The 24,378-nt window shown below is 49.6% G+C and overlaps 1 protein-coding gene across 11 annotated transcripts in view; it reads right to left on the reverse strand.

Annotated features, from left to right (window-relative positions):
* Window positions 1-24,378, reverse strand: part of LOC135897954 (neprilysin-1-like) — a 752,274-nt gene that overhangs the window by 142,768 nt on the left and 585,128 nt on the right. For 6 of the 11 annotated variants that reach the window (XR_010563211.1, XM_065426667.1, XM_065426670.1 and 3 more), the window contains 2 exons: window positions 9,631-9,689; window positions 2,373-2,424 (listed from right to left, as the gene is read on the reverse strand). The exons of 1 other annotated variant lie outside the window; for it this stretch is intronic. Coding sequence is in view for 7 of the 10 variants with exons in the window: in XM_065426667.1 (XP_065282739.1) it covers window positions 2,373-2,424; window positions 9,631-9,689 (111 nt within the window). In the remaining 3 variants the exon portion in view is untranslated. The remainder of the gene's footprint in view (window positions 1-2,372; window positions 2,425-9,630; window positions 9,690-24,378) is intronic. 4 more of the 11 variants (XR_010563210.1, XM_065426673.1, XR_010563209.1 and 1 more) reach the window with 2 other exon arrangements.

Below are 24,378 nucleotides of genomic sequence, written 5' to 3' on the forward strand. Positions count from 1 at the left end.
CAGTGCAATTTGGTAGCATTTACGGCATGTGCCGCATATTCGTGCTGCATGACGGCATCTTCTACAGCCGCATTATCAACCTTGACGGCTCTGAGTTGCTCCTTGTCCTTCCTCGTCGTCTGGGATCTGTCGCTCTCGAAAACTTCAGGATGCACCGACCGCGGGACACCTTAGAATTTCGGGTAAATACAACCGCGTACGTCGCCGTTTCTTCTGGCCGGGTCTCTACCGCTCCGTGCGTCGCTATGTCGCAACTTGCGAATTGTTTAAGTGCCGGAAGAAACCTCCCTTGCCATCTGTCGGGCGACTCCATCCAATTGAAGTTCCCTCTGAACCGTTCCTTCGCGTAGGCCTTGACCTACTTGGCCCTTTTCCTACGACGACTAGAGGGAGTAAGTGGATCGCCGTCGCTACTGATAACGCGACACGCTACGCGATAGCAAATGCGTTGCCGACAAGTTGAGCAGCAGACATCGCCGATTTTATCCTCCACGACGTCATTCTCCACCACGGTGCCCCTCATCAGTTACAGACCGCGACAGCTCGTTCTTGCATCGAGTTGCCAATGATCTCCTCCACTCTTGTGCCACTGAGCGCAAGCTGTTCGACGCCTACCACCCAAAAACAAATGGTCTTACGGAACAGCTGAACTGAACAATCACAGAGATGCTGTTGATGTACGTCTCCAATGATCACCGCGACTGGGACGCCATGCTCACCTACGTGTCATTCGCGTATAAGTTGTTCTGACGTCACACCACAGGATATTCTCCCTTTTATCTTTTGTATGATCGTGACCCCATATTGTCGTTTGACAACATCCTCGCTTCTGTACTATGTGTTGCAACGGAGTGCGCTCGTGAAGTCATCGATCGCGTTCACATGGCATGTCAGCTATCCTGATCTCGTTTATTATCCTCGCAGCATATACAAAACGAGCGCTATGACCGGTGGCATCGTGGTGTTAAGTTCGCGCCGGGTGCTTGGGTGCTCCTCTGGTCACCATGTCGTCAGGTTGGCCTTCCCAAAAGCTTCTCTCTCGCTACACAGGGCCGTATGAAGTCCAACGTCAAGATAACAACGTAAAGTGAGATTTTGCTGCTACAGTTGGATGCATCCTCAAGTCCAACGCTTGCTGATGTCGTGCGCGTTTCACGGCTGAAGTCATACTTCGCTCACAATTCTTCGCCTACCATGTGCCGAGACGGTGTTCCACCACTCGGGGGTCCTTTTACGGAAGGATTAAAGAAGAGAGAGGCAGAAGATCGCTAGACGCTGGCTGCTGCGTGTTATTGGTGGTCAGCTATCTTTGCTACTCAGCCTCATGGGACTCACACACACACACACACACACACACACACACACACACACACACACACACACACACACACACACACACACACACACACACACACACACACACACACACACACACACACACACACACACACACACACACACACACACACACACACACACACACACACACACACACACACACACACACACACACACACACACACACACACACACACACACACACACACACACACACACACACACATAAATATTGCAAATACACTGCAAATACACTCTTTCTATACTTCCAACATCCCCGTAACAATATTCAGAGCTCGGCATTGTCCGCACATTGCGCTATCAATAAACACGTGTACAGAGCGCTTTATTTGGAGATGTCTTAATGTGTCAAACATTTTCTTAATAGTAACTATTTTTAAATATTTAATACCTAATTTTGATTAATACAAAAAAAGCATCTTACCATGCGCCGAAATCTGAGAAAACGTGGCACGTGCAGCGGCATTCAATGCTTGGATATCACTCAATAAAGCCATTGCGCCAACGAAAGTGCCCCAAGAAAAAAAAAATTGAGCCAGAGAAATCAAGCTACACTGGACATATAGCGTGAGACCACTGTCGGGATTAAGATCCTAAGGTGAAAATCACGAAAAACGAGGCACTGATCAGCAGGCGATTTTTTAAAGAAATGCTTCCCATAGAGTTACGCCGACCGCATCGCCCCAGGGTCAGCTTCGCCGCAGTATTCAATGTCCTGAATTCCTGGACTTGTGTGCCGCATGTGCATGGATACAAGAAAAGCACGAGACTCGGTTCGGTCTGTGCCTCTCATAGCGCATAGCCATTCCCACTGTGGTAAGACCTGCAACGTTCGAATAGGCATCATCACTTGATCAAACATGGCCCTGACAACGTAACGAAGAGCGCCTTGGAATTTGCCAGTTAGTACAGATGTCTAATTCATTCGCTTTAATTAGTAGCGCAATGCGAGAATTCCCTCCACAGCGCACTCGGTGCAGAAATTGGAAGACAAGAATACATGTAGGACTTACGGGCTCGCCGTCAGTCTAAAGAAAGGGTCGTGAAGGTAGACTTCCGGCAGCACTGCGCATGAGAAAATCAATGGAAAGATGAAAAAGCTCCCATTTATTGCCAAGCACTAATCGCAACAGTAATCCCCAAAAGTTATCACGAGGCTGGTAATTTCTAGCCAACCACTTGTTACTGTATTTTCTCTCTGAAAGAACAAAACTGCCCTTTCGCTTGAACGCCGAAGCACTGAAAGCGATAGAATGAACTATTTCGTTTGGGTGCCTTACTGTGACATTCTGACGCAGGGTTATACAGGTTGTCCAAACTATCTTGCACCGAGACTTAAATATATATATGTGCCACGTAGCTGGAGAGAAGCAACGCATGTTGTTTGCCGTCACTTGGAGATACTCAGATTATTTTTTGCGCTCCCGCTAATCGGATATTCAGTCTTTATGAATTAATGAACTTGTCAAACATTATAGCAGATGAAAAGTGCCTATGAAAAAATTGTAGAGCAAGACAAAAAAAATTCATTAGCCCTTCCACTCTGTGAAGGAGGGCGAGCGGCGTCGCTGCACTATGTTTTATTTCGATTGATGCATCTATGCATATATGGGCATAATTAATATTGATGGCCGCAATGGCGCTTCAATTGTACATAGGTGTGGCATACTGTGAAGGCTCAGCGCGCGAGGCAGGCCTAAGGCACAACCCCAGGCACCTACAAAACGTCTGTCGCCCGCCGTAGTGGCATAGTGGCGTTGCGCCCATGATCTCGAGGGCACCGGACCCAATCCCTGCCGCGGAGGCCCCATTTAGGTGGGGATGTAATGTAAAAACACCCGTGTATAAAGAAACGATAAAGTAACGGAAATTAAAGTGGATGAAAAAACAACTTGCCGCAGGTGGGAACCGAACCCACAGCCTTCGCATTTCGCGGAAAACGACGCCGTGGTAGCTCAATTGGTAGAGCATCGCACGCGAAATGCGAAGGTTGTGGGTTCGCTTCCCACCTGCGGCAAGTTGTTTTTTCATCCACTTTAATTTCCATTACTTTATCGTTGATTTATCTCATTTATTAGGCACAAGTAATTTCCCCTGCGTTGTCCTTGGTGTCAGTGTTTGTTGGCTTCTTATGATATGACTAATAAAAATCGGGCCCCTCGGTTAATTTCCTTTCTTCTCGTTCATTACATAACGAGGGTCTCGAATCCGGCAACATTGATGCCTTCAGGTAGCTTATGTGGGTTTATTGACCAGTTGCCTTCACCCTAAAAGATCACGTTCTCGTGACGCCTGCGGCAAAAAAGACGTTCCACGTCCGACGCCAAGGTCTATGAGTGGTGGCGCTGGCTAACACTCCCAGGGTTCTACTAGGACACATAAATACCCAAGAAAGTGGATGGGAAAACGACGCCGCGGTAGCTCAATTGGTAGAGCATCGCACGCGAAATGCGAAGGTTGTGGGTTTGGTTCCCACCTGCGGCAAGTTGTTTTTTCATCCACTTTAATTTCCATTACTTTATCGTTTCTTTATTTCATTTATTAAGCACAAGTAATTTCCCCTATGTTGTTCTTGGTGTCAGTGTTTGTTGGCTTCTTATGATATGACTATATATATATATATATATATACACATATATTGTCACGGTGCCATGAGAGCGAAAAAGACGACGATCACCAACAAGACGACAGAGACGACGTAGTGGGGCTTACCTAACGTTCGGCAATACTGATTGTACCGGCCACATCTGCTGCTGAGTAAACACGGTGCCATTTGTGTATATATCTCTGCCCGTTTAATTTTTGGTGGAGGTACTGGGTTTTACACAAGACGGAACTCCACAGCGGCTTGTCCTCGGCCGTCCTACGATGCTGACAGACGATCAGGCCGCTGGGTTTAGCACGGTGTCAGCACCTGGCGCACGCGGGCCCTTAGCATCCGCGACACCACAACCGTCAGTCGTCTTGACCCATCCGCGACCCCTGTACCTTCTCTGGTAACGACACCGACAAAGTCGACATCGAAGAATGGCTTGGCACATACGGACGCGTCGCTGCACACAACCGATGGGACCCGACAGTGATGCTCTCAAATATTCTCTTCTACTTCCAGGGATGATCACGCTCCTGGTATGACACACACAAAGAAGAGTTGACCAGCTTGGACGTAAGTAAACAAAAACTTCGCGACCTCTTCAGCAAGCTCGCTGGTAGCAAATGCGCCACTGCGAAAGACCTACCCTGTCGGTCTAAGACAGCTACCGAGTCGTACGTTGCGTACATCCTTGATGTCCTAGCTCTTTGCCGTCAGGTCGATGTCAGTATGCCCGAGCCTGATAAATTGAGACACATTCTGAAAGGCATCGCCGATGATGCGTTTAACCTGCTCGTTTTTAAAGACTGCTCGACGATAGACAAAATCATCCGTCAGTGCACACGTTCCGAAGGCGCAAAAATCTGCCGCATCATCGGACAGTTCGTACGGCTTCCCAACACCGCCGCTACGTCGTCGTGCGAAGACGCTCATTAGGCTCATCACTTGTCTACACCGAAAGCATTGTCCGAATTGTGCGGCGCGAAATCGAGGCTGCGTCGCCATCTCCTTTCGCGCGCCCTTCTGAGGATACGCAAGTGACGATCTCCCCCATCCAGGCAGTCGTCCCCAAAGAACTGGCCAACGCAGGGATTCAACCCTTGTGCTCCATAACACGCCCTCCGGTTAGCACTGCCCCTCTTCATCGCCCTCCACCGATGTTTCGACGCTATTCAGATCCTCCCAATGGCGAACACCAGACGACAAGCCCATATGCTTCCTTTGTAGCAGCGTGGGGAACATTTCTCTCTCGATTTCCTTAAATCCTCCATTTCCTTAAATCAGAATCAGATAAGATCGACACTCTTTCACGCAAAATATATAAATTCGCTCTAGGAGTCCCCATACGTACCTCCACTGATAGGCTAATGCGCACTGGAACTTTCAACACACTTACTGAACTCACAGAAGCCCACCTCACATCCCAATATAGCAGACTTTCTAACACCGCAACAGGTCGACACATTCTGCAAACTCTTTCTATCACTCCAGCACCTATCATCAAGACTAAATACACCATTCCACATCACATACACGAAAACCTCTGCATACGCCCACTTCCTAAAAACATGCACCCTGTGCATCATAAACAGCGCAGGAGGCAGCGAGCAAAGGCTCTCCAAAAACAATTCTCCACCTCTAAAGACGTGCTCTATGTTGATGCCGCCGAATATGGGAACAGAAATCATTACGCAATATCAGTCATTAACTCTCACGGCCAGGTCGCTGCGGCCGCCTCCATTCCTGGCTCTTCCTCGGAGGAGGCGGAGGAAGCGGCCATAGACCTGGCCCTCACAATTCCAAATTCATCAGTTATCGTTAGCGACTCCAAAGCAGCCATACATAACTTCGGAGCGGGTAGGGTCTCTAAGCCAGCCCTTTCTCTCCTCTTGGCCCATCCTTTCTATCAAACTGTGGCATTAATCTGGACTCCCGCGCATGCGGGCCTTGCCGGAAACGAGGCGGCTCATGCCAGTGCCCGAAGATTTACTGTCCGGGCTCAGGCATCAGATGTGTCGGACCTCGCCACGGAGGATGCGCCATTTACAGCGCGGGATCGACTTATTACTTACCACGACATCTGCGCACACTACCGATTAGACCGCTTAACCTTTCCGCCACTCATGGGCAAATCTCCGCGTAGGTGTGAAGTTCTGTGGCGACAGCTGCAGACTCGCACCTTTCCGTCCCCTTACCTCCTCCACCGCATTCATCCCGCCATTTACCTTTCTCCCTCTTGTAAATTCTGTGTCTCTACCAAAGCAGACTTAAACCACATCATGTGGGGGTGCCCTAAGCACCCCCTTCCCCCTTTCCTCAACCAATTAATATCCAGTGAGGAGCAGTGGGAGGCTGCCTTGCGCAGCTCCACGCCCGATCTTCAGGAGGCCATCCTGGAGTGGGCTGAGAGGATAAAGGAGGCCTACTTAATGTAGTTCCTCCCCCGCCCTCTATTCCATTGCCCCCTTCCCTTTAAAGAGGGATAAATAAAGTTTTTCATCATCATCATCATCATCTCTGTAGCCGTTATAGTCAGCCCTCATTTTAACGCTCCACGTGCTCCTACCGCCACAATGACAACCAGCGCCAGTCATTTCATGCTCCAAATGTCCCGACATACCATGATCGCGGCCCTTCCGCGTCCCTCACACGCTCGAACCGCTCGCTGTCGCCGTACGATCGTCGGTCCCGTTTGTCCCTGCCCCGTCGCTCTTCGTCGCCCCACCCTATGTGCAAGTATTTTACCCTATGTTGGCCTTGGTGTCAGTTATTGTTGGCTTCTTATGGTATGACTACTAAAAATCTGGCCCTTTTGTTAACCCTCTTTCTTCTCGTCTATATATATATCTATATATATCTATATATATATATATATATATATATATATATATACATATATATATATATATAGAGAGAGAGAGAGAGATAGATAGATATACACACACATATATGGTGTTCCTGTGCTAGACATTGGCTTTCTTTGTATTTCTACCGATTCCGCTGGATGTCTTCTTTTGTAGTGATCACCCATTGTACATCCTTTGATAAGTAAATTTTTTCTTTCTATTTATCGCGTCCGTAATTGGTTACTTGTTCCCCTCGTCACTTTCCTGCTTTTCAATCAGCACAGTATTTCGTAAATACAAGAGATAAAAAACAAAAAAGTACTGAGATACATACAGTGGACCTTTTCACGAGGGCCTTGACCACTTGAACGTTTGCTTTATATAACATTATATCGCTCAAATGTAGAGTAGTCTGCCGCAGACAGTGACCCTGGTAACTACCAAATACTCTTTTTAAATGGTTCAGAACATGTCTAACGGCTTCATCCTATCTAACTATAACAACTGATTGGAGAAGAAACAGCGGTGCAAAGGCGCGAACTAAAAGAACATATACGATGGACAGGCGCATGTCCTTATTTTAGTGCTGAGTCTTTGTAGCGCTGTTTTTTTTTTTCAAGTACGCTTCACCAACTCGCTAACATCGAGCTTCTGCTGCTTCAGATATAACAACTGCCTGTGTAAGTAACATACAATCTAATCTTGACCTTCCATGGCTAGCACACCACCGCAAAATGACTCTTTATATTTTCCACCACATTTCCCTCCGCTTTCCTTTGTGGCTAACTTATTTTAATCTCTTCGTTGCGTAAAATGTCGGCTAGGTCACTGTCACAAAATTGGTATTCCATGACGCATAAAAATACCTTTTGTCATTCCTACCACGCACATCCACAGAGTGGAATCACCTTCCAGCAGACATTGCTGCCATAGGAAATCATGATCACTTCAAGAATTCTTTAGTTGATATTGTCAAGAGAGCAAATTATAAGGCAAACCAGTTTAAATTTTCCTTTTCATTAATAATTTGTGAATTAGGGGCCCGTGTATATTTTTAGCTAACATTGTATATTGAGCTCCATTGACTACACCTAACTTTCTTATTCCTTTGTTATCACTTTCTACTGATTTAACCACACCCGTCTTGATTGCCTCTTGCCCTGAGGGTATAATAAATCAATAAATTTGAAAGAATTTACGCGACTTGGCAGCATAAAGTAACCGTGACGTATTGTAATATAGAACAATAAAGTTCCTTTTTCAAGAGGTGGACTGCGCTTTGAACAAATGTTCTTTTCCTTTGGTCTTTCCGCTTAGTAGCCATTACGTTCGGCAAAAAATTGTTCATATTCACACAGCAGGTTCCGTCTGGTTCTGGTTGGAAATCATAAATATGGCAAACACTTGCATCTTCGCACGTCTTCTGACATACATCCTGTTTCAGTGCTGCGGGTTTTCACATTTTTGTCGAGGCACCAGAGCACTATGTCATCAAACAGAATGTTATTAAGCAACGTGGTTCACTAATAAAAAGCGCACATAGCGCAAGAGGCAACACTGGGACGAAAATGCTTGTCCCTGTGTTGCCTCTCTCACACTCGAGAGGTTGTCGATACATTGTTTGTGGGAGCATTCAATACGACCCCAAAACAACGTAGTGTGCGTGAATGTCCCCCTTGAGCCATCTGACCAAGACATTTGATGTTCTTTTTGTTGCCATTACTAATATGCAGAATATAGCTTGACAAAAACTGCAGCCGATCTGTTGGAATTGCGTAAAAATAATAAGCAGCCTGGTACACGCAAATATTTGTGCGCAAGTTTGCGTATATGCACCTAAAAGTTACGGATGGGCTAAAAATCTTTCTAGACAACCTAGAATTTTACCTCTACTACTGGCAAATATAATGACGTAGTTGCTACTGGACTGGAATATAATTACTAGGTGACATTTAATAGAGGATTATGGCCAGTAATTAAGACAACTTTATTGTAGCTCACCACTGGTCCTCGCCAGATAAGAGCATTTCCTTAGTTGCATGGTTGCCAAGTATACGGACCTGTTAGGAGTGACAACTGCTTTAACAAGAATCCCGTCTGCTAGTGTTCAAGAAAAAAAAACACCGCCCCTTTCAGCCTGTGCAGATGGTCAAACAGAGAGGCTTTGTAAGTTACACCGAGTGTTACGCCATGCAAGTCAAACTCGGCAAGTAGTTTATGTTGTAAATCTTTTGTTTCAAGATTATTTTGCCTCAATTTCGCTTATGCGGTGGCCGGCTTCTTCCTCGGCACACTACTTGTGGTCTTCCCATAGTTGCAGCTGGGTTGAAATGTGCGTATCCACTAATCCAAAGAATCGTATGTTATGCGCAAGGCCCACCACCGGGGATGCGGGCGCTGCAATCGTTTCGAGGATTGGTTAGATTGGTTTGACGACTGACGTGGCTGCCGGCACTTCATGCTGGTGCCAGAAGTGCCCGCAGCCACGCGCTCCTTGTAAATCGCGTTTCAATCGCTGGGCACTGTTCGTTAGCCGCAAACGGCCAGCATAACGTTTGTTTCTTTCGCGGCAGGGTGCAATCAATCGCCGATAAGTTCAATGCCGATCTGGCTAGATCACCAAAAATGCACCGTGGGACAACGTTATAAGAACACTCGCGTATGAGATATTTTTCTCACAGTGGGAAAGTGGTCACTCCAATCTCTTTTCTCCTGTTTATCTCTTATTTTTCCCTCCCGCTAGATTACGTGGCTCCTTTTTAGCGAAATCTGACAACGACGGCACAGGGTCCGCATAAACAGCTTCGCTGTAATAGCTGTCCAAAGACTTACTGATAAAGTTGCCCAGATACTGATATGTCGGGTCCGCTTGTGGTTGCAGTGGAACCCATCTGCAATATTACAGGTCCGTCAGTCCACTGTCCAGAGTGTCATTTGTTGTAGTTATAGAATATAACCAACTGTAAGCACTTGCTAAATGTGCTGGATACTGATCCCAATAATATTCACTAAGGCGTTAGCCCCACAAACCTTTATTGCAAATCCGTAATTGTGGATACCTGCCACACTTTTTCAACGTTAATGAACCTCAAAACAGCCCTCCTAAACGTTCACGGCATCCTTCGCTGAAAGACCCAAATTAGGAACAGTGATCGTATAAATCGTGGAATGACACACAAATGCAACTGTTTATTAATTAGGTAAATTTTGATGCTTTACGCGCTGAACCACGATATAATTATGAGGGACACCGTAATCGATGACTCCAGTATAAGTTTGACCAAATGTGTTTCGCTACGTTTGCCGAAAGTACGGTAAGCAGGCGTTTCTGCATTTCGCCGAATTGAAGTGCAGCTGACGGGGCGGGATTCGAGCCCACGCGATTGGTCTGAGCAGTGTAATGCCAAAGCCTCTAGGCCTTCACGGCTGATGATCACAGCTCTGTGATCGACTAGCGACATGGGCGTTATGTTGCCCACTACTGCAAAAGAACTGGCAAAATTTTCGTCGCATTACACGGTTTGTACTTACGCTGAACATTGTGCAGTAAATAGAGACATCATTTGAACTTCTGGCACACAAAGCTCAAAATACGCTACACAACTGGGCAAACACGAGTGCATATATGAAAAAGCATATAGTTAATACACACATGCATGTTTATAGGAACAGAGAGAGCGCTAGAAGCTGAAAAGCTTGATTGTTCAATCACAAAAAGAAACAACATAAACAAATTAATATAACGACGCCGAGGCACAGATCACGCGCTCGACTGAATGAGTAGTGGAATGCTCTACTTATCAATGACCTGATCAGACACGTTAGGCCTCTCTCGTGAATCGTGCACACCTGAGTCATAAACGTTGTTATCGTGTTCTCCTTCTTGGGGGTTTTGCACTTGTAAAAGTGAAGCGTGCAAACTGACGACGCTGCACTGCTGGAAAGCTTGCTCCCTCGTCTTGAATTTAGTGTCGAAACCTGCTTTTTTGATGGTTTTTCTGACAACGGCATGTTTGACTTGTGCATTTGCCACTGTTCAACAACACGATGTTGTCAAAGATTCCCACCGTACAGCCGAGAATCTGCTGCATGTGTCTCTTGTTGGAAGCATAACGCTAAGCACGTTGAAAACCATTCACCTTAAGATACCCTTCTTAATAGAGACATTCCTAAGATTATCGAAGTTGAACCGCAAGCTTCCTGGTAGACGACCACTTTCACGAACCAGCTCTTTGAACAACAAAACTTGGAACATCGAGGAACCAACAAACGTTGTGATGGCAAAAAGCAACCTGTTTAAAAAAAAATAGCTTCTTCACTAAAGAAGCCAACGAAATAAAAAAGGAGTTTATTGCAACTACAGCTAGAAAACTGTCAGAATAATTTTTAAAATAACAGAATTCCTATGGATAAAGGAGAGAACTCCACAATGAGAAGGAGCACTGAATGCCTGAAAGGGCAACTCAAGATATTGCTGCGGGATAGTACTTCCAATGACGAAGAGCCGAGCAGTAAGAAGACGATGACGACGATGGGAAGCTAGCGCGGGCTGTTGCCTCTTGGCCAACTGCGGCGTATTGCCTTGTAAATATACTTGTAAATAGCTTTTCGTCGGTGTCTTCCTACGTAACATATCTGGCGGGACTGGACGGTACGTCGAGCCTTCCATCATGGCTCCTGGCGACGACAACTCGACCCCGCCGGCTCCGACACCTGCTGCCACTTCGAAGACCTACATCACTCTCCCCGCTCCCCATGATCCTGGCGTATTATCGGCAAAAGTTAGGTAAGACGTCGAGGACTGGATCAGCCTGTACGAACACGTCAGCCGCAATAGCCGGATAGACCCTACTATCATTCTCGCCAACGTAGCCTTTTACTGCGGTGGCACACCTCGAGTTTGGTATCGGACACACGAAGATGAGCTCACCAGTTGGGATTCGCTTAAGCAAAAGCTCCAAGATTTGTTCGGCAACCCTACGGTCACCAACTTGCCGCGCAGAAGGGGCTTTCCTGTCGTGTGCAGACGTCAACGGAGCCCTACGTCACGTACATTCAGGACGTCTTGGCTCTGTGCCGCAAAGTTGACGCACACATGACTGAGTCCGACAAGGTCCCCACATCCTCAAAGGCATTGCCGATGACACCTTCAACTTGCTCGTATTTAACAACGTGGCGACGGTGGATGCAGTTATAAAAGAGTGCCGCTGCCTGGAATTCGCTAAAAGCCGACGTATCGACCAACAGTTTGCCCATCTGCCCAACACCCCAGCGACATCTTCCTGTGCCGACGCTCCTCGTCCCAACAACATTGGCAATGTTACCAGGATTGCCCGGCGTGAGATCGAGGCCACCTATCCGGCTGCCTTCGACTCCAGTCCCTCCAATGCACCTGCAGTAACTGTTTCCCTGATGCAGGCAGTTGTCCGCCAGGAGTTCGCCAACATGGATATTCACACCATCTGCTCGGCCCATCGCCCTGATACCCACCCAGCTTCTTCGATTCCGCCCCGTCCCGCACCTTTTTACCGACCACGTATCCGCAACCCCTATGAATGGCGCACTGCTGACGACAAGCCAATTTGTTTTCACTGCCATCGAATTGGGCACATTTCTCGGCACTGTCGCAGTCGCTGGAGTTCCCCGAAGCAGTCTACATATACTGCCTACTCTCGCCCCCCAGGTGGCCTTTCTCGTCCCTATGCTGCCCGCTCAGATAATGCCGCCACCGATTCTTTTGCGCCGAACTGCCCCTATTCTCCTTCGCATTCGCCCCAACGACAACAATCTCACTCCCCCAACCCCGTCGCTCCTATTCGCCGACTCCCTTCGGACGCCGATCCCAGCCGGAAAACTAGACGATGCAGCGCCTCAAGGTGACGCTGCATTGCTCCCTACGTCGCCAAATCCTCTCCTGACGTTGTCCACTCATCTCAACCTTCTTGACGCGTGAGTTGACGGTGTTCCTGTGTCTCCTCTCATAGACACTGGGCCGCATTTGTCATTATTGAGCGCTGACCTTCGTAACCGGCTGAGGGAAATAATCACCCCCGCCACAACGCCTGTTCTCCATGTCACCGATGGCGGAACAGCCCCTGTAATTGGTATGTGTGCCACCCGCATCACCTTCGCCGATCGCTCAACTACCGTGCTATTCACAGTCATCGCTCAGTGTCCCTACGACATCATCCTCGGCTTAGACTTCCTCTCCGCACATTCCGCTCTCATCCATTGCTCCACCAGTACTCTCCGCCTGGACCTGCCTATTCTGGATCCCGCTGAACAACATCCTACTCGCCTCAGTTCCGTCGACTTCATTCGCTTGCCACCTTCGGCACTGACCTACGTTGACCTAGTGTCTTCCCCACCAGTTCCCGATGGTCACTACATCGCGGCTCCTATGCAAGACATCCTCCTTACACACGGGATCACAGTACCTCATACAGGTTTCTCTATTACGGCGAATTGCGTCTGCCTGCCAGTGGTCAATTTTGGCTTGACGACACAAGTGCTGCCACGCTGGATGTCTCTGGCCCAACTTTGCTCATTCGAGGATCACTCTGTAGCATCAATTTCAGTAGACAACAATTCAGCCGATCCTCCTCTACCATCGCAGTCGGCAACTTGTACCATCGTCAACTTACAGAAAATGATTGCACCCGACATGCCGTCCGAGCACGCTCGCGCGCTCTACCATGTTCTGATTTCCTACAAGATATTTTCGACTTTAACGATCGTCCTTTGGCCCAAACAACAGCTGTTAAATATCGCATTAATACCGGCGATGCCCCTCCCATTCATCGCCGCCCGTATCGAGTATCACCGGCTGAGCGTCAAGTTATTCACACCGAAGTTCTCAAAATGCTTGCCAAGAACATTATTGAACCATGATGTGGTCCATGGGCGTCACCTGTCACGGTGGTAAAAAATAAGGATGGCTCATGGCGCTTTTGCGTGGATTATCGGCACCATAACCGGGTTACCAAAAAGGACGTGTATCCCCTACCTCGGACTGATGGCGCCCTTGACTGCCTCCAGGGTGCTCGCTATTTCGCCTCTATTGACCTTCGCTCCAGCCATTGGCGGATTGCCGTGGACGATCTCGACCGCGACAAGACTGCCTTTGTAACAGCCGACGGTCTTTATCAATTCAAAGTGATGCCATTCCGTCTATGTAACGCTCCTGCCCCTTTTGAACGCATGATGGACTCCCTTCTTCACGGTTTCAAATGGTCCACGTGCCTGTGCTACTTGGACGATGTTATAGTATGTTATAGTATTCTCCCCAACATTCGCTACTCACCTCGAGCGCCTCTCAGCAGTCTTGGACGTTTTTCGGCGAGCCGACCTGCAACTCAACGCATCGAAGTGTCAATTCGGCCGTCGCCAGACTACCGTCCTTGGACATCTCGTTGACGTGAACGGAGTGCAACCAGAGCCAGGCAAGATCCATGCTGTTACGCACTTCCCTGTTCCAAAGTGTGTCAAGGATGTGCGCAGCTTCATCGGCCTTTGCTCGTACTTCCGCCATTTCGTGAAAAATTTCGCGGCCATAACACGACGACTAGCCGAGCTTTTGAAAAAAGACGCCCCTTTCCAGTTGGGCGATAACGAGGCCTCTGTATTCTCGCTTCTAATCGACCTTCTCACAACGCCTTCCGTTATGGCCCATTTCGATCCTTCTGCGCCTACCGAAATCCGTACTGATGCCAGCGGTCACGGAATCGGCGCAGTACTGGCACAACGCCAGCGTGGCCACGACCGTGTTATCGCTTACGCCAGCAGGCTCCTCTCGCCCGGGCAGCGCAACTATTCCATCACTGAGCGTGAGTACCTGGCCCTGGTTTGGGCGGTTGTGAAGTTCCGCCTATACTTATATGGCCGACCCTTTTCCGTTGTCACAGACCATCACGCCCTTTACTGGTTATGCTCATTGAAAGACCAGACAGGAAGACTTGGTCGCTTGGGCCTTCCGCCACCATGAATACTTGTTCTCTGTCACCTACGAATCTCGCCGACTACACAAGGACGCTGACTGCCTGTCTCGCTACCCGGTAGACGAGCCTGACGACACCGACAGCAGTACCACCGACGGCATTTTCTCTGTGTCTGCCTTCGCTAACATCGCCGATGAGCAGTACCGAGACCTATCGCTGCGAGTACTCATCGAGCGTATGCGCTCTACATCTACCGACGCATCCGTTCGCCAATATGTCCTCCAGCGCGGCATTCTTTACCGAAGGAACTTCCTCCTTGATGGCCTTGATCTTCTTCTTGTCATGCCAAAACATCTACGACAGACTGTGCTCTTTGAGATACATGACGCACCCACTTCAGGACATCTTGGGGTAACCCGCATGTATGACCGCGTCCGTCGCCGCTACTATTGCCGTCGTCTCGCTCGCTCCGTCCGACGCTACGTTGCTGCCTGTGATCCCTGCCAGCATCGGAAAACACATCAGGTGCTACCTTCCGGCCATCTCCAGCCGATCACCGTCCCTGTTGAACCGTTCTTTCGTGTTGGATTAGACCTCCTCGGTCCCTTTCCCACGTCATCCTCTGGGAACAAATGGGTAGCCTTCGCAACTGATTACGCCACCCGATACGCTATCACGCGGGCTCTCCCTACCAGTTGCGCCACTAATGTCGCTGACTTTCTCTTGCGTGAGCTTATCCTAGTGCATGGTGCCGCCCGACAACTGCTTACTGACCGTGGTCGTAAGTTCCTCTCGAAAGTTATCGCCGACATTGTGCGCTCCTGCTCTATTCAACACATGCTGACTACCTCATACTATCCTTAAACCAATGGCCTGACAGAGCGGTTAAACCGTACTCTTACCGACATGCTGTCCAAGTGCGTTTCGAAGGACCACCACGACTTTGACGTTGCCCTTCCTTCCGTCACATTTGCTTACAACTCTTCCCGGCACGACACCACCGGATTTTCTCCAGTTTATCTAATCTACGGTCGCGAACCGACCTTGCCACTTGACACGGTACTTCCTCCTGCTGCGACCTCAACAACTGAGTATGTGCGCGACGCCATCGCCCTCGCCGACCATGCACGCCAGCTTGTTCGAGCTCGACTGGCAGACTCGCAAACCACGCAGCAGCGTCAGTACAACGCCCGCCACCGTGACGTACAGTTTTCGCCTGGTGCACTCGTGCTCCTGTGGTCGCCCTCTCGTCACGTCGGACTTTCAGAGAAGCTCCTTTCGCGATACACAGGGCCCTACCGCGTGCTACGTGAGGTGACGCCTGTGACGTACGAAATTGCTCCTGTGAGCTCAACCTCGTCATCTACTCTAGCATATAGTGATGTCGTGCAGGTCAGTAGGCTCAAGACCTACTACACTGCTTTAGAGTCCGGCCTTTAGTCGCTCCGCGATGGCGCTTTTGCCGCCGGGGATAGTGCTACTGGATAGTACTTCCAATGACGAAGAGCCGAGCAGTAAGAAGACGATGACGACGATTGGAAGCTAGCGCGGGCTGTTGCCTCTTGGCCAACTGTGGCGTATTCCCTTGTAAATATACTTGTAAACAGCTTTTCGTCGGTGTCTTCCTACGTAACAATATTGACGCCGCACACCGAGTCTCTTCGTTTACCAAGTCAGAACCTTAAATCATCTGTAGGATTCTTTCCCTTACCCTATAGAAAACAGTGTACTGAAGTCTTCTGGGAAGCTAAACCGATATTGTGCTCAAACAGAATACAGACACAAGAAAGACATTGACGATGACTTGGGTTGCACGGTAATAAATCTCTTCTTTTTTGCTTGCGGCAATTATGCTTATAGAAAACAACTATGCCATGGAGCAGTTCTGTATAAAACAAAGGTTGAGCTTTAACTTACAAAGGCGTAAGCCATCCAGCTACAAATTCGGTGGTTTGCACAATTCCTTTAGGCACTGTTAAAGAGGATCTGTTTCTAAATGAAAGGACCCCAAGGATGTCGTCAGTGGTGGCAACCATGGGGACACGGACTATATCAGGTATTTAGTCGCGAATTAATGAGAAGGCTATATATGACCTAAAATTTATAGTCGGTAGCTCATCGATCGTTATTGGTACGTTAGAGTGGTCCTCCTGGTCCCCGTAGTGGCTTTTGTGTTGCGCTGCTAAGCTCCAGTTCGCGGCATCAATTACCAGCCATGACGAGGTGGAAGTAAAAAATACCCATACAGTAAAGAACTCAAGGCGGTCAAACATTATTTAGGGTTCCCACCAGAGCGTGCTTCAAAATCGTACGGTGGTTCTGGCACGTAAAAACTCAATAATTCAACGTGAAGCAAACTTTGATGAGCGCGAAGAAAACGGGACGAAAAATTTGAAGGGCGTTTAAGCTTCGCCTTTCAGAGTGGAACGCGATAGCATTCAAAGATACCCGACTGCTTCTCACGCTTCCCGGCAAATAGAGCGTATATAACCGTAATGTTTACCAGGAAACGCTTGCCGTGAACACTATGCACGAAGGCGAGCTTTGTGGTGGAACCACGGCCTTTTGCGTGGGTCGCGATGCGGCGGTGGCCAGTGTCAGCTGGAGTTAATGCAAGGAACGGGGCTCGCCGCTTCGTGGCCCCCAAAGCACCCATCGCGCCGGCGCGCGCAAATGGCTGACGCCGCGGCCGATTTGTGTGTGTGAAATGGTGTCTCAGAGTTTTCACGTAACAAAATTACGTTTTATCGTATAGTCAAATTACCATTCGATAGCTATCACGTCAGTAGGTTGGGCACAAATCGTAGTGTACGATTTTCCTGCGCATTTTAGGTTGAGGAATTCACTTAGTTCAATGAATTCTTTGCATCATATGGAATTCCTGGGCGAACGTGTCCCAAAAATTATTTTGCAAATGTGACGTCTGACGCCGGATGACTGATTTTCTGCGACACGGGATTCTTAACGCTATCGCGTTATAACGACTCACACGAATATACTCAGCGAGCGCGGACTTCCAACTACGTATATCGAGCGGCCAAGCAGTATTTATGCCATAACTTTAACAGAAATCTTAGAAAAAGCAAGGATAGTAGTCTTATCAGTGTCATCAAGTTTTAAACATACTCTTACCAATTAAATTCACAAGCACGGTGTCACGCGCACACGATGGAGAGCCTCGCACACTTTAACTAACACACACATTGTACGGCATGAGGTGACAATTTTATCGCCATTGGACCCTATAGGCAACATCACGGTGACGGAGTGCCAGTATGATTGCTATGGAAATTAACCTTAACATTCATAGAATCCCTGCAACATTACTACATTACGTACGTTAAAGGAAACCATAAAAAATGTAACTCTTTATCAATAGGTGACAGTGACGGTGGGCTTATGTATTTTTGCTTCGCTCTAGTTACGTAGTAAGCCTCGATGATATCTCTCTGTGTTTTTTATCTGTGGCTTGCTTCTGGGGTGAGTGAGTGAGTGTAAACTTTTATTGAGTCTTTTAAGAGTTTCGCGGTTACTAGGTCTCCGTCGTCTTTATCTTCTTGGCGCTGGCGACTTGAGACTTATCTTCAGCAAGCGTGGGCCCCTATTCCAAGGCTCCACTAGGTCGTGCTGCATCGCTCTCATGCCGCGCTAGGGCTCTTTGGGCCGAGAGCTCGCTGCTGGTGAGCCGACTCTTCCATTGCCCCGCACTCGGGTGTTCGTGTTTGTGGAATGCTTTGTTGCGTTCGCACTCCCAGGTGATGTGGTAGAATGTAGGTCTGGCACCGCACCAAGGGCAGGTGGCCCTGTATTGTGTCGGAAACATCTTATTGAGCACGTGTAAGTTTGGGAAAGAGTTTGTTTGTAGTCTGCGCCAGCTGGTCGCTTCCTCCTTTGTGAGGTCTTTGTGTGGTGGCGGATATCTAATTCTAGTTCATCTATGTAAGTTCAGGGTCTCTGCGCGTCCCCTCTCGCAAGCCTGTAGGTGGGTCTCCGGGGCATTCGACCACCCTGCTCGGAACGCGTCGCCTCGAGCTAGGCTGTCTACCCTTTCGTTCCCCCCTATGCCTACGTGACCCGGGATCCAGATTAGTTTGTGCCTGGGCTTTTCCTTCTCGGCGGAGGTAGATCCGCTGAGTATTTTGAGGGCAGTTTTGCTGATTCTGCCCCTCCTGTAGTTCCTGCACACCTCTTTTGAGAACGTCAGTATGTTGAGAGATCGGCCTGTTCAATAACCTTCTGCTGCCGCCAGCGCTACGGCAATCTCCTCGGCCTCCGCTGTGCCAGCCACTTTTGCCGTGGCACACGTGATCGGGTTTCCTTCCTTGCTAACCACTACCGTCGCGGCCACGCGTTCTCTTCCCTGTGGATATACGGCGGCGTCCGTGTATACTGCATTGTCTAGCTCGGCTAGCGTTCTCTCAACGAATTCGGCCCTAGCTTGCCACCTGTTTTCGTGTAGGCTGGGATCCATATTTTTTCGCAGTGGTCCCACATTAATGGTTTTCCTTCTGGAACTTCTTTCCCGGTACTGGCTTATACCCGCATCTTTTACCATCGTCACCTATGTGAAAATGTGACAAACTCGCACGAGAATCCTGCTAAGAAATAATTCATTACTTTTTTATATGAGCCTGTGTACAACCCATAACCTTTGCATCTAGAAAAATCCTTTACTCGTGGAGCTGTAGCACGTCAAATTTCGTCTGTCAGAGCACACGAAACAGAAACTGGGAGGCTGCAGCGCGCAAGTAGTCGCTTACCACAAGCCGACATTCTGCTTACGCCGCTTAGCGGCTGGCAGCTTCGGCTCCATAAATTCTGTATTGTCCTACGATTGCGGCACGCTACACACTGCTGCTGACTTGCCTGCATGGCGCGGGACCAGGTATTGTCGGGACGTTGACAGAGTGGGCTCCATGGCTCGCCGCCACACTAGACAGGAGGAAGAAGCTCGAGGCGTGCAGACGTGCTTTGCATCGGCTCCGTGATTTGAAAGTTTCCAAGCGCCCATAATTTCCTGGTACCACTGGGATCAGCGGAATATTTGTCAGCATCAAGGGCATTCAACGAAACCGAACTTCGGTGAGCCGCGGTTCTAAGACCAACGAGAGCCCTATTGATTCGGCCACGCCGACGGTAGGGTTAGCCCTAACGCCGAACGCTGGCGCGCGGGAGCTCGGAGACCAGGAAGCTGCCACCGTGTCTACGGTGAGCTGTGCGGACTACCCAGCCCGGTACGCTACGATCGCGGGGAACCCAGGCACCATCGGCCACCAACCCACCGCCACGGAAACCATGGAAGTTGTGTCCGGGCCGTCTCCCGTCCTCTCGGAGCAGCTCCACAATCAACAATCCCAGTGGCAAACGGTCGTTTCCCTTCATCGGAAACGCCGCCTGCAAAAACAACAATCCACTGGTGAGCAAGACCCCCAGTCGGGCAAATCCCGCCATCGAAAACCACGCCATTAGGGCTAGCTCTAACCCAGGCGCCAGCCGCCGCCGCGAAAGCCATGTCGCAAGTTACCTGCGAAGAGCGCGGAGCCGGAACAGCTATTTCTGAAGACGCGGCTGCAAGGAGCAGGCCTCGCCGACGCGCGCCTCCACTCCCGCGCACTGACATGAGAATCATTATGCGCCTTGCCCTGGGCCTCATCGTTCGAAAACTACAGACCCACCAAGTGGCCAAGGCGATCGTCCAAGCCACAGGAGGTGCGCCGACCTGCAAGGGGGACGACTTCATCGTCCGCCTGTGACACGGCTCGAACATCATCATCGTGAGCACCCCTCACGAGGCCACCGCGGCCACCCTCATGCAAATTATAAGCCTCACCATTCACGGACGATCACACTCTGTGAACGTGTATCTATCAACACCCGAGGGCCTGCTTAAATGTGTCGTACACGGCATCGACGCAGGCACCGGCGAAAAAGAGCTTATGGCGAATCTTCGGGTCCGCACACATGGACTCCGCATCGTGCGGGCCCGTATGCTCGGAAAATCCCAGACAGCCCTACTCCAATTCGAGGGACCCCAGGTGCCTATATTTGTGTACTACTATGGAGGGGAGATGCCTTGCCGAGACTACTAGCCGACAAGGCAATTCTGCTCCATCTGTAGAATCACTGGACAACGACCAGACGACTGCCCCAACCCAACGGTTCGTGCGTACAACGTTTGCAGCTACATTAACCCAGACGCCGGACACACTTGTGTTCCGAAGTGCGCCCTGTGCGGAGTGGCCCATCTTACCGCCGCAACAGAGTGCAATAACAAGCTCAAACGCATTCCATCCAGATGGAAGCCTGCCTCCACCACCACACCCAAAACCCAACGACAGCCCCGCCCGGTCACTCACTCGACCAAGGCGGCTGACCTTCGCCCGCGATGGTTCAGCTCCGAGCGGGAAGACCCGACTTCGACTACTCGGAGTCTCCGAGCATCTACGGATCCCGGTCCGGTTCCAACCCAAGGTCCAGGTCCCGCTCCTGCTCTCGCCCCGGGTCTCACTTTCGGTCGCCCAGACGGCGATCTCGGTCGACGCCCAAGCAAGGACAGCAGGCAGCACCAGCCATCGCGGCACTCAAAGACAAGGGGCCCCAGCAACACCAGCGAAAGAATAAGGAAGCCTCAGACAAGAGGACTACCACCAAAAAACACGAAGTAAGCTGGGCAGCAGTAGCCTCCCCCTCGTATAAAAAACCACAGATGCCACCATCGGTGAAATTGGAACAGGAGCTCACGACCATGCGCGCACAGATACAGACAATCACACAAGAAAACAGACAACTCAAACAACAAGTGACACAGCTCACAGAAATACCACAAGAGGTGGCTCCACACAAGGATATCATTGACCTACAAACCCATGTCGATGTCATCCGCACCCAGATGCAAGCCTTTATAGACGCTACACGCGCCCAGTTGGAACTAAGAATACAGACTGCAATACAACACACAGATACAAAAATAAAACACATGGAAGCCACTGTAGACGGCAAGCTTAAGAGCCAGCTTCACTCCATAAAACTACGAAAGACACTACGACAGAACCTTGACAAGGCCAGACCTGTAGCAGCGCCAAACCAACTCGTAACATCACCGACCACAACGTCCAACAATGCATAGACCATACAGGCAAGTCAAAGAAAATTTAGAAATTTGGCAATGGAACTGCCGTGGGTACCGCAGGAAGAAAGGGCTGCTGGCACAATTGATCGCTCATTTCTCAAAGCCACCAGGGGTCATAGCCCTACAAGAGCCCGGTACCCGACCAACACTACATGGCTACGAAGAATACCACACATGTCAAGACAAGTGGAAGGTAGCCGCACTAGTAGACAGAAACATCACAACCATACAACACAAACCCATAGACGACATGTACATACTACATGTACTTCTCCAAATAATATACAAAGGCAACCAGAAACAGAGCGCCTTCGTCCTCAACATTTATTGCCCCCCTAGCCAAAGGCGGGCAAACATAGAAAAACTCTTTGGGGACACCCTCCGCCTCGCTAAAGACAGTTCCCTGGTAATCATGGGCGACTTCAACGCTCAGAACACGCTATGGGGGTACCAGAGGCAGGATTGGAAGGATATCCAGCTACAAACACTAATTGAGCAGTGTCACCTCGCACTTATCACAGACCCGAACATACCGACGAGGGAAGGGAACAGCGTAACACGCGACACCACTACCGACCTCGCCTTCATCACTCCAACCACGCGAGCCGAATTGCTCAACGCGCTCGAAAACCTAGGCAGCGATCACTACATATTAAACATAACACTACAGAGTGGACGCCTACGCAGGCAGATCGGCGCAGCTAAACTCACTGACTGGTGAAAAATCAGGGAAGCCCAAGAACAGGATGCCGACACAAGCACGAACCTGAAAGACTGGTGCGACAACCTCCGTCGCCATAAACAACGCCACACAAAAGAAATCGCCAGAACGTGGATCCCCGCTTACTACACCTGTGGGATGTGAAACGGGGCCTTACCCGCCGCTGGAAAAAACAGAAATATAACACGAAACTGAAGACGTGCATAGCACTAATAACAGTGGAAGCACAAGAACATGCCATGCAATTCGCTTCCGCGAACTGGAATAGATTGTGTGACTCCTTCGGTGGCACGCTGGACACGGCCAAGACGTGGCATATCCTCAAAGCCGTCCTAGACCCCACCAAAATCAAAGGAGAAGGACACAGGGCTTTGGAACGGTTACTACACACCTGCCCAAGCAGCCAAGAAGACCTCATTGATGCCATCAAGACCAAGTGCTATGGAGATCCCACTCCTACACAGTCATGTAGAACGCCCTAAATAGGACAACCCAACCCACTACTGGACGAAGCTATCACCGAAAACGAAATGAGGGTGGTCATCGCAGCCACCACCCGTAACACAGCGGCGGGCACGGACCAGATCACAAATTCGATGATCATAAACCTGAGCGACAATTCTATCTCCGCACTCACGGCCTTTTTCAACCAACACTGGGAACAAGGTACGGTGCCGGCGATGTGGAAGCACGCACGAATAATCATGATCCCCAAACCGGGCAAGAAATTGGCAATTGAAAACCTCAGACCCATATCACTCACGTCCTGCCTCGCCGAGGTCTACGAAAAAATTATGAACACGAACTACAGAGACACTTAGAAGATAACAAAAACCTGCCGGACACCATGTTCGATTTCCGCGCAGGCCTGTCCACAAAAGATGTGCTACTCCATATCAAGGAAGAAGTCCTCAACAACGTTTCCCGCAGCGGCGAACACGTCCTCCTAGCAATCGACATCAAAGGGGCTTTCGACAACGTCAGCCACCAAGGAATATAGAAGGGCTTGCCAACACCAACTGCGGCGTGCGAACGTACAAGTATGTTCAGAGCTTCCTGAGCCACCGCACGGTGGAGCTGAAGATGGGAGAGATCCAGACTCCAGTGTACCACCCTCCCAACAAGGGAACACCACAAGGTGCTGTCATCTCTCCCACGCTGTTTAACGTCGCCATGATCGGTCTCGCAAGCAAACTGCAGGACGCAGCAGGTCTTCGGCATGCAATCTACGCAGACGGTATAACACTCTGGACCACAACAGGGTCCCTCGTTCAAAAAGAAGAACGCCTGCAAACTGCAGCAGATCTCATTCAAGAATACGTCAGCCAACGTGGACTACAATGCTTCCCCGAAAAATCTGAGCTCCTACGAGTCTGGCTAGGCCGGGGTAACCACAAAGTCCCCACAGACCCAACAAGAAGACTCGAGGTACGCCTCAACGGGGGCCTCATACCAGAGAAGCCATTGCTGAGGGTGCTGGGCATGGGGTTGCAGTCTAACCAGCGGGCCACACAGACCCTTACACTCCTCACAACCAGTGTCAAGGCGATATCACGCATGATCTCCCACGTTACATCCAAGAACAGAGGAATGAAGGAAAGGTATACCCTCCGACTGGTCAGCGGCCTGGTGGTGCGAAGAATCACATACAGCCTGCCTTACTACCACCTCACATAGTCCGAGACGAAGCAGGCCGACACACTTTTGAGGATGGCGCTGAAGACCGCTCTCCGCCTGCCGATGAGTACATCGACTGAAAAACTATTGGCGCTAAGGTTGCACAACCCCCTCAG

Source organism: Dermacentor albipictus, chromosome 2 (genome assembly GCF_038994185.2).
Source record: "Dermacentor albipictus isolate Rhodes 1998 colony chromosome 2, USDA_Dalb.pri_finalv2, whole genome shotgun sequence".
Classification (NCBI taxonomy): Eukaryota; Metazoa; Arthropoda; class Arachnida; order Ixodida; family Ixodidae; genus Dermacentor; species Dermacentor albipictus.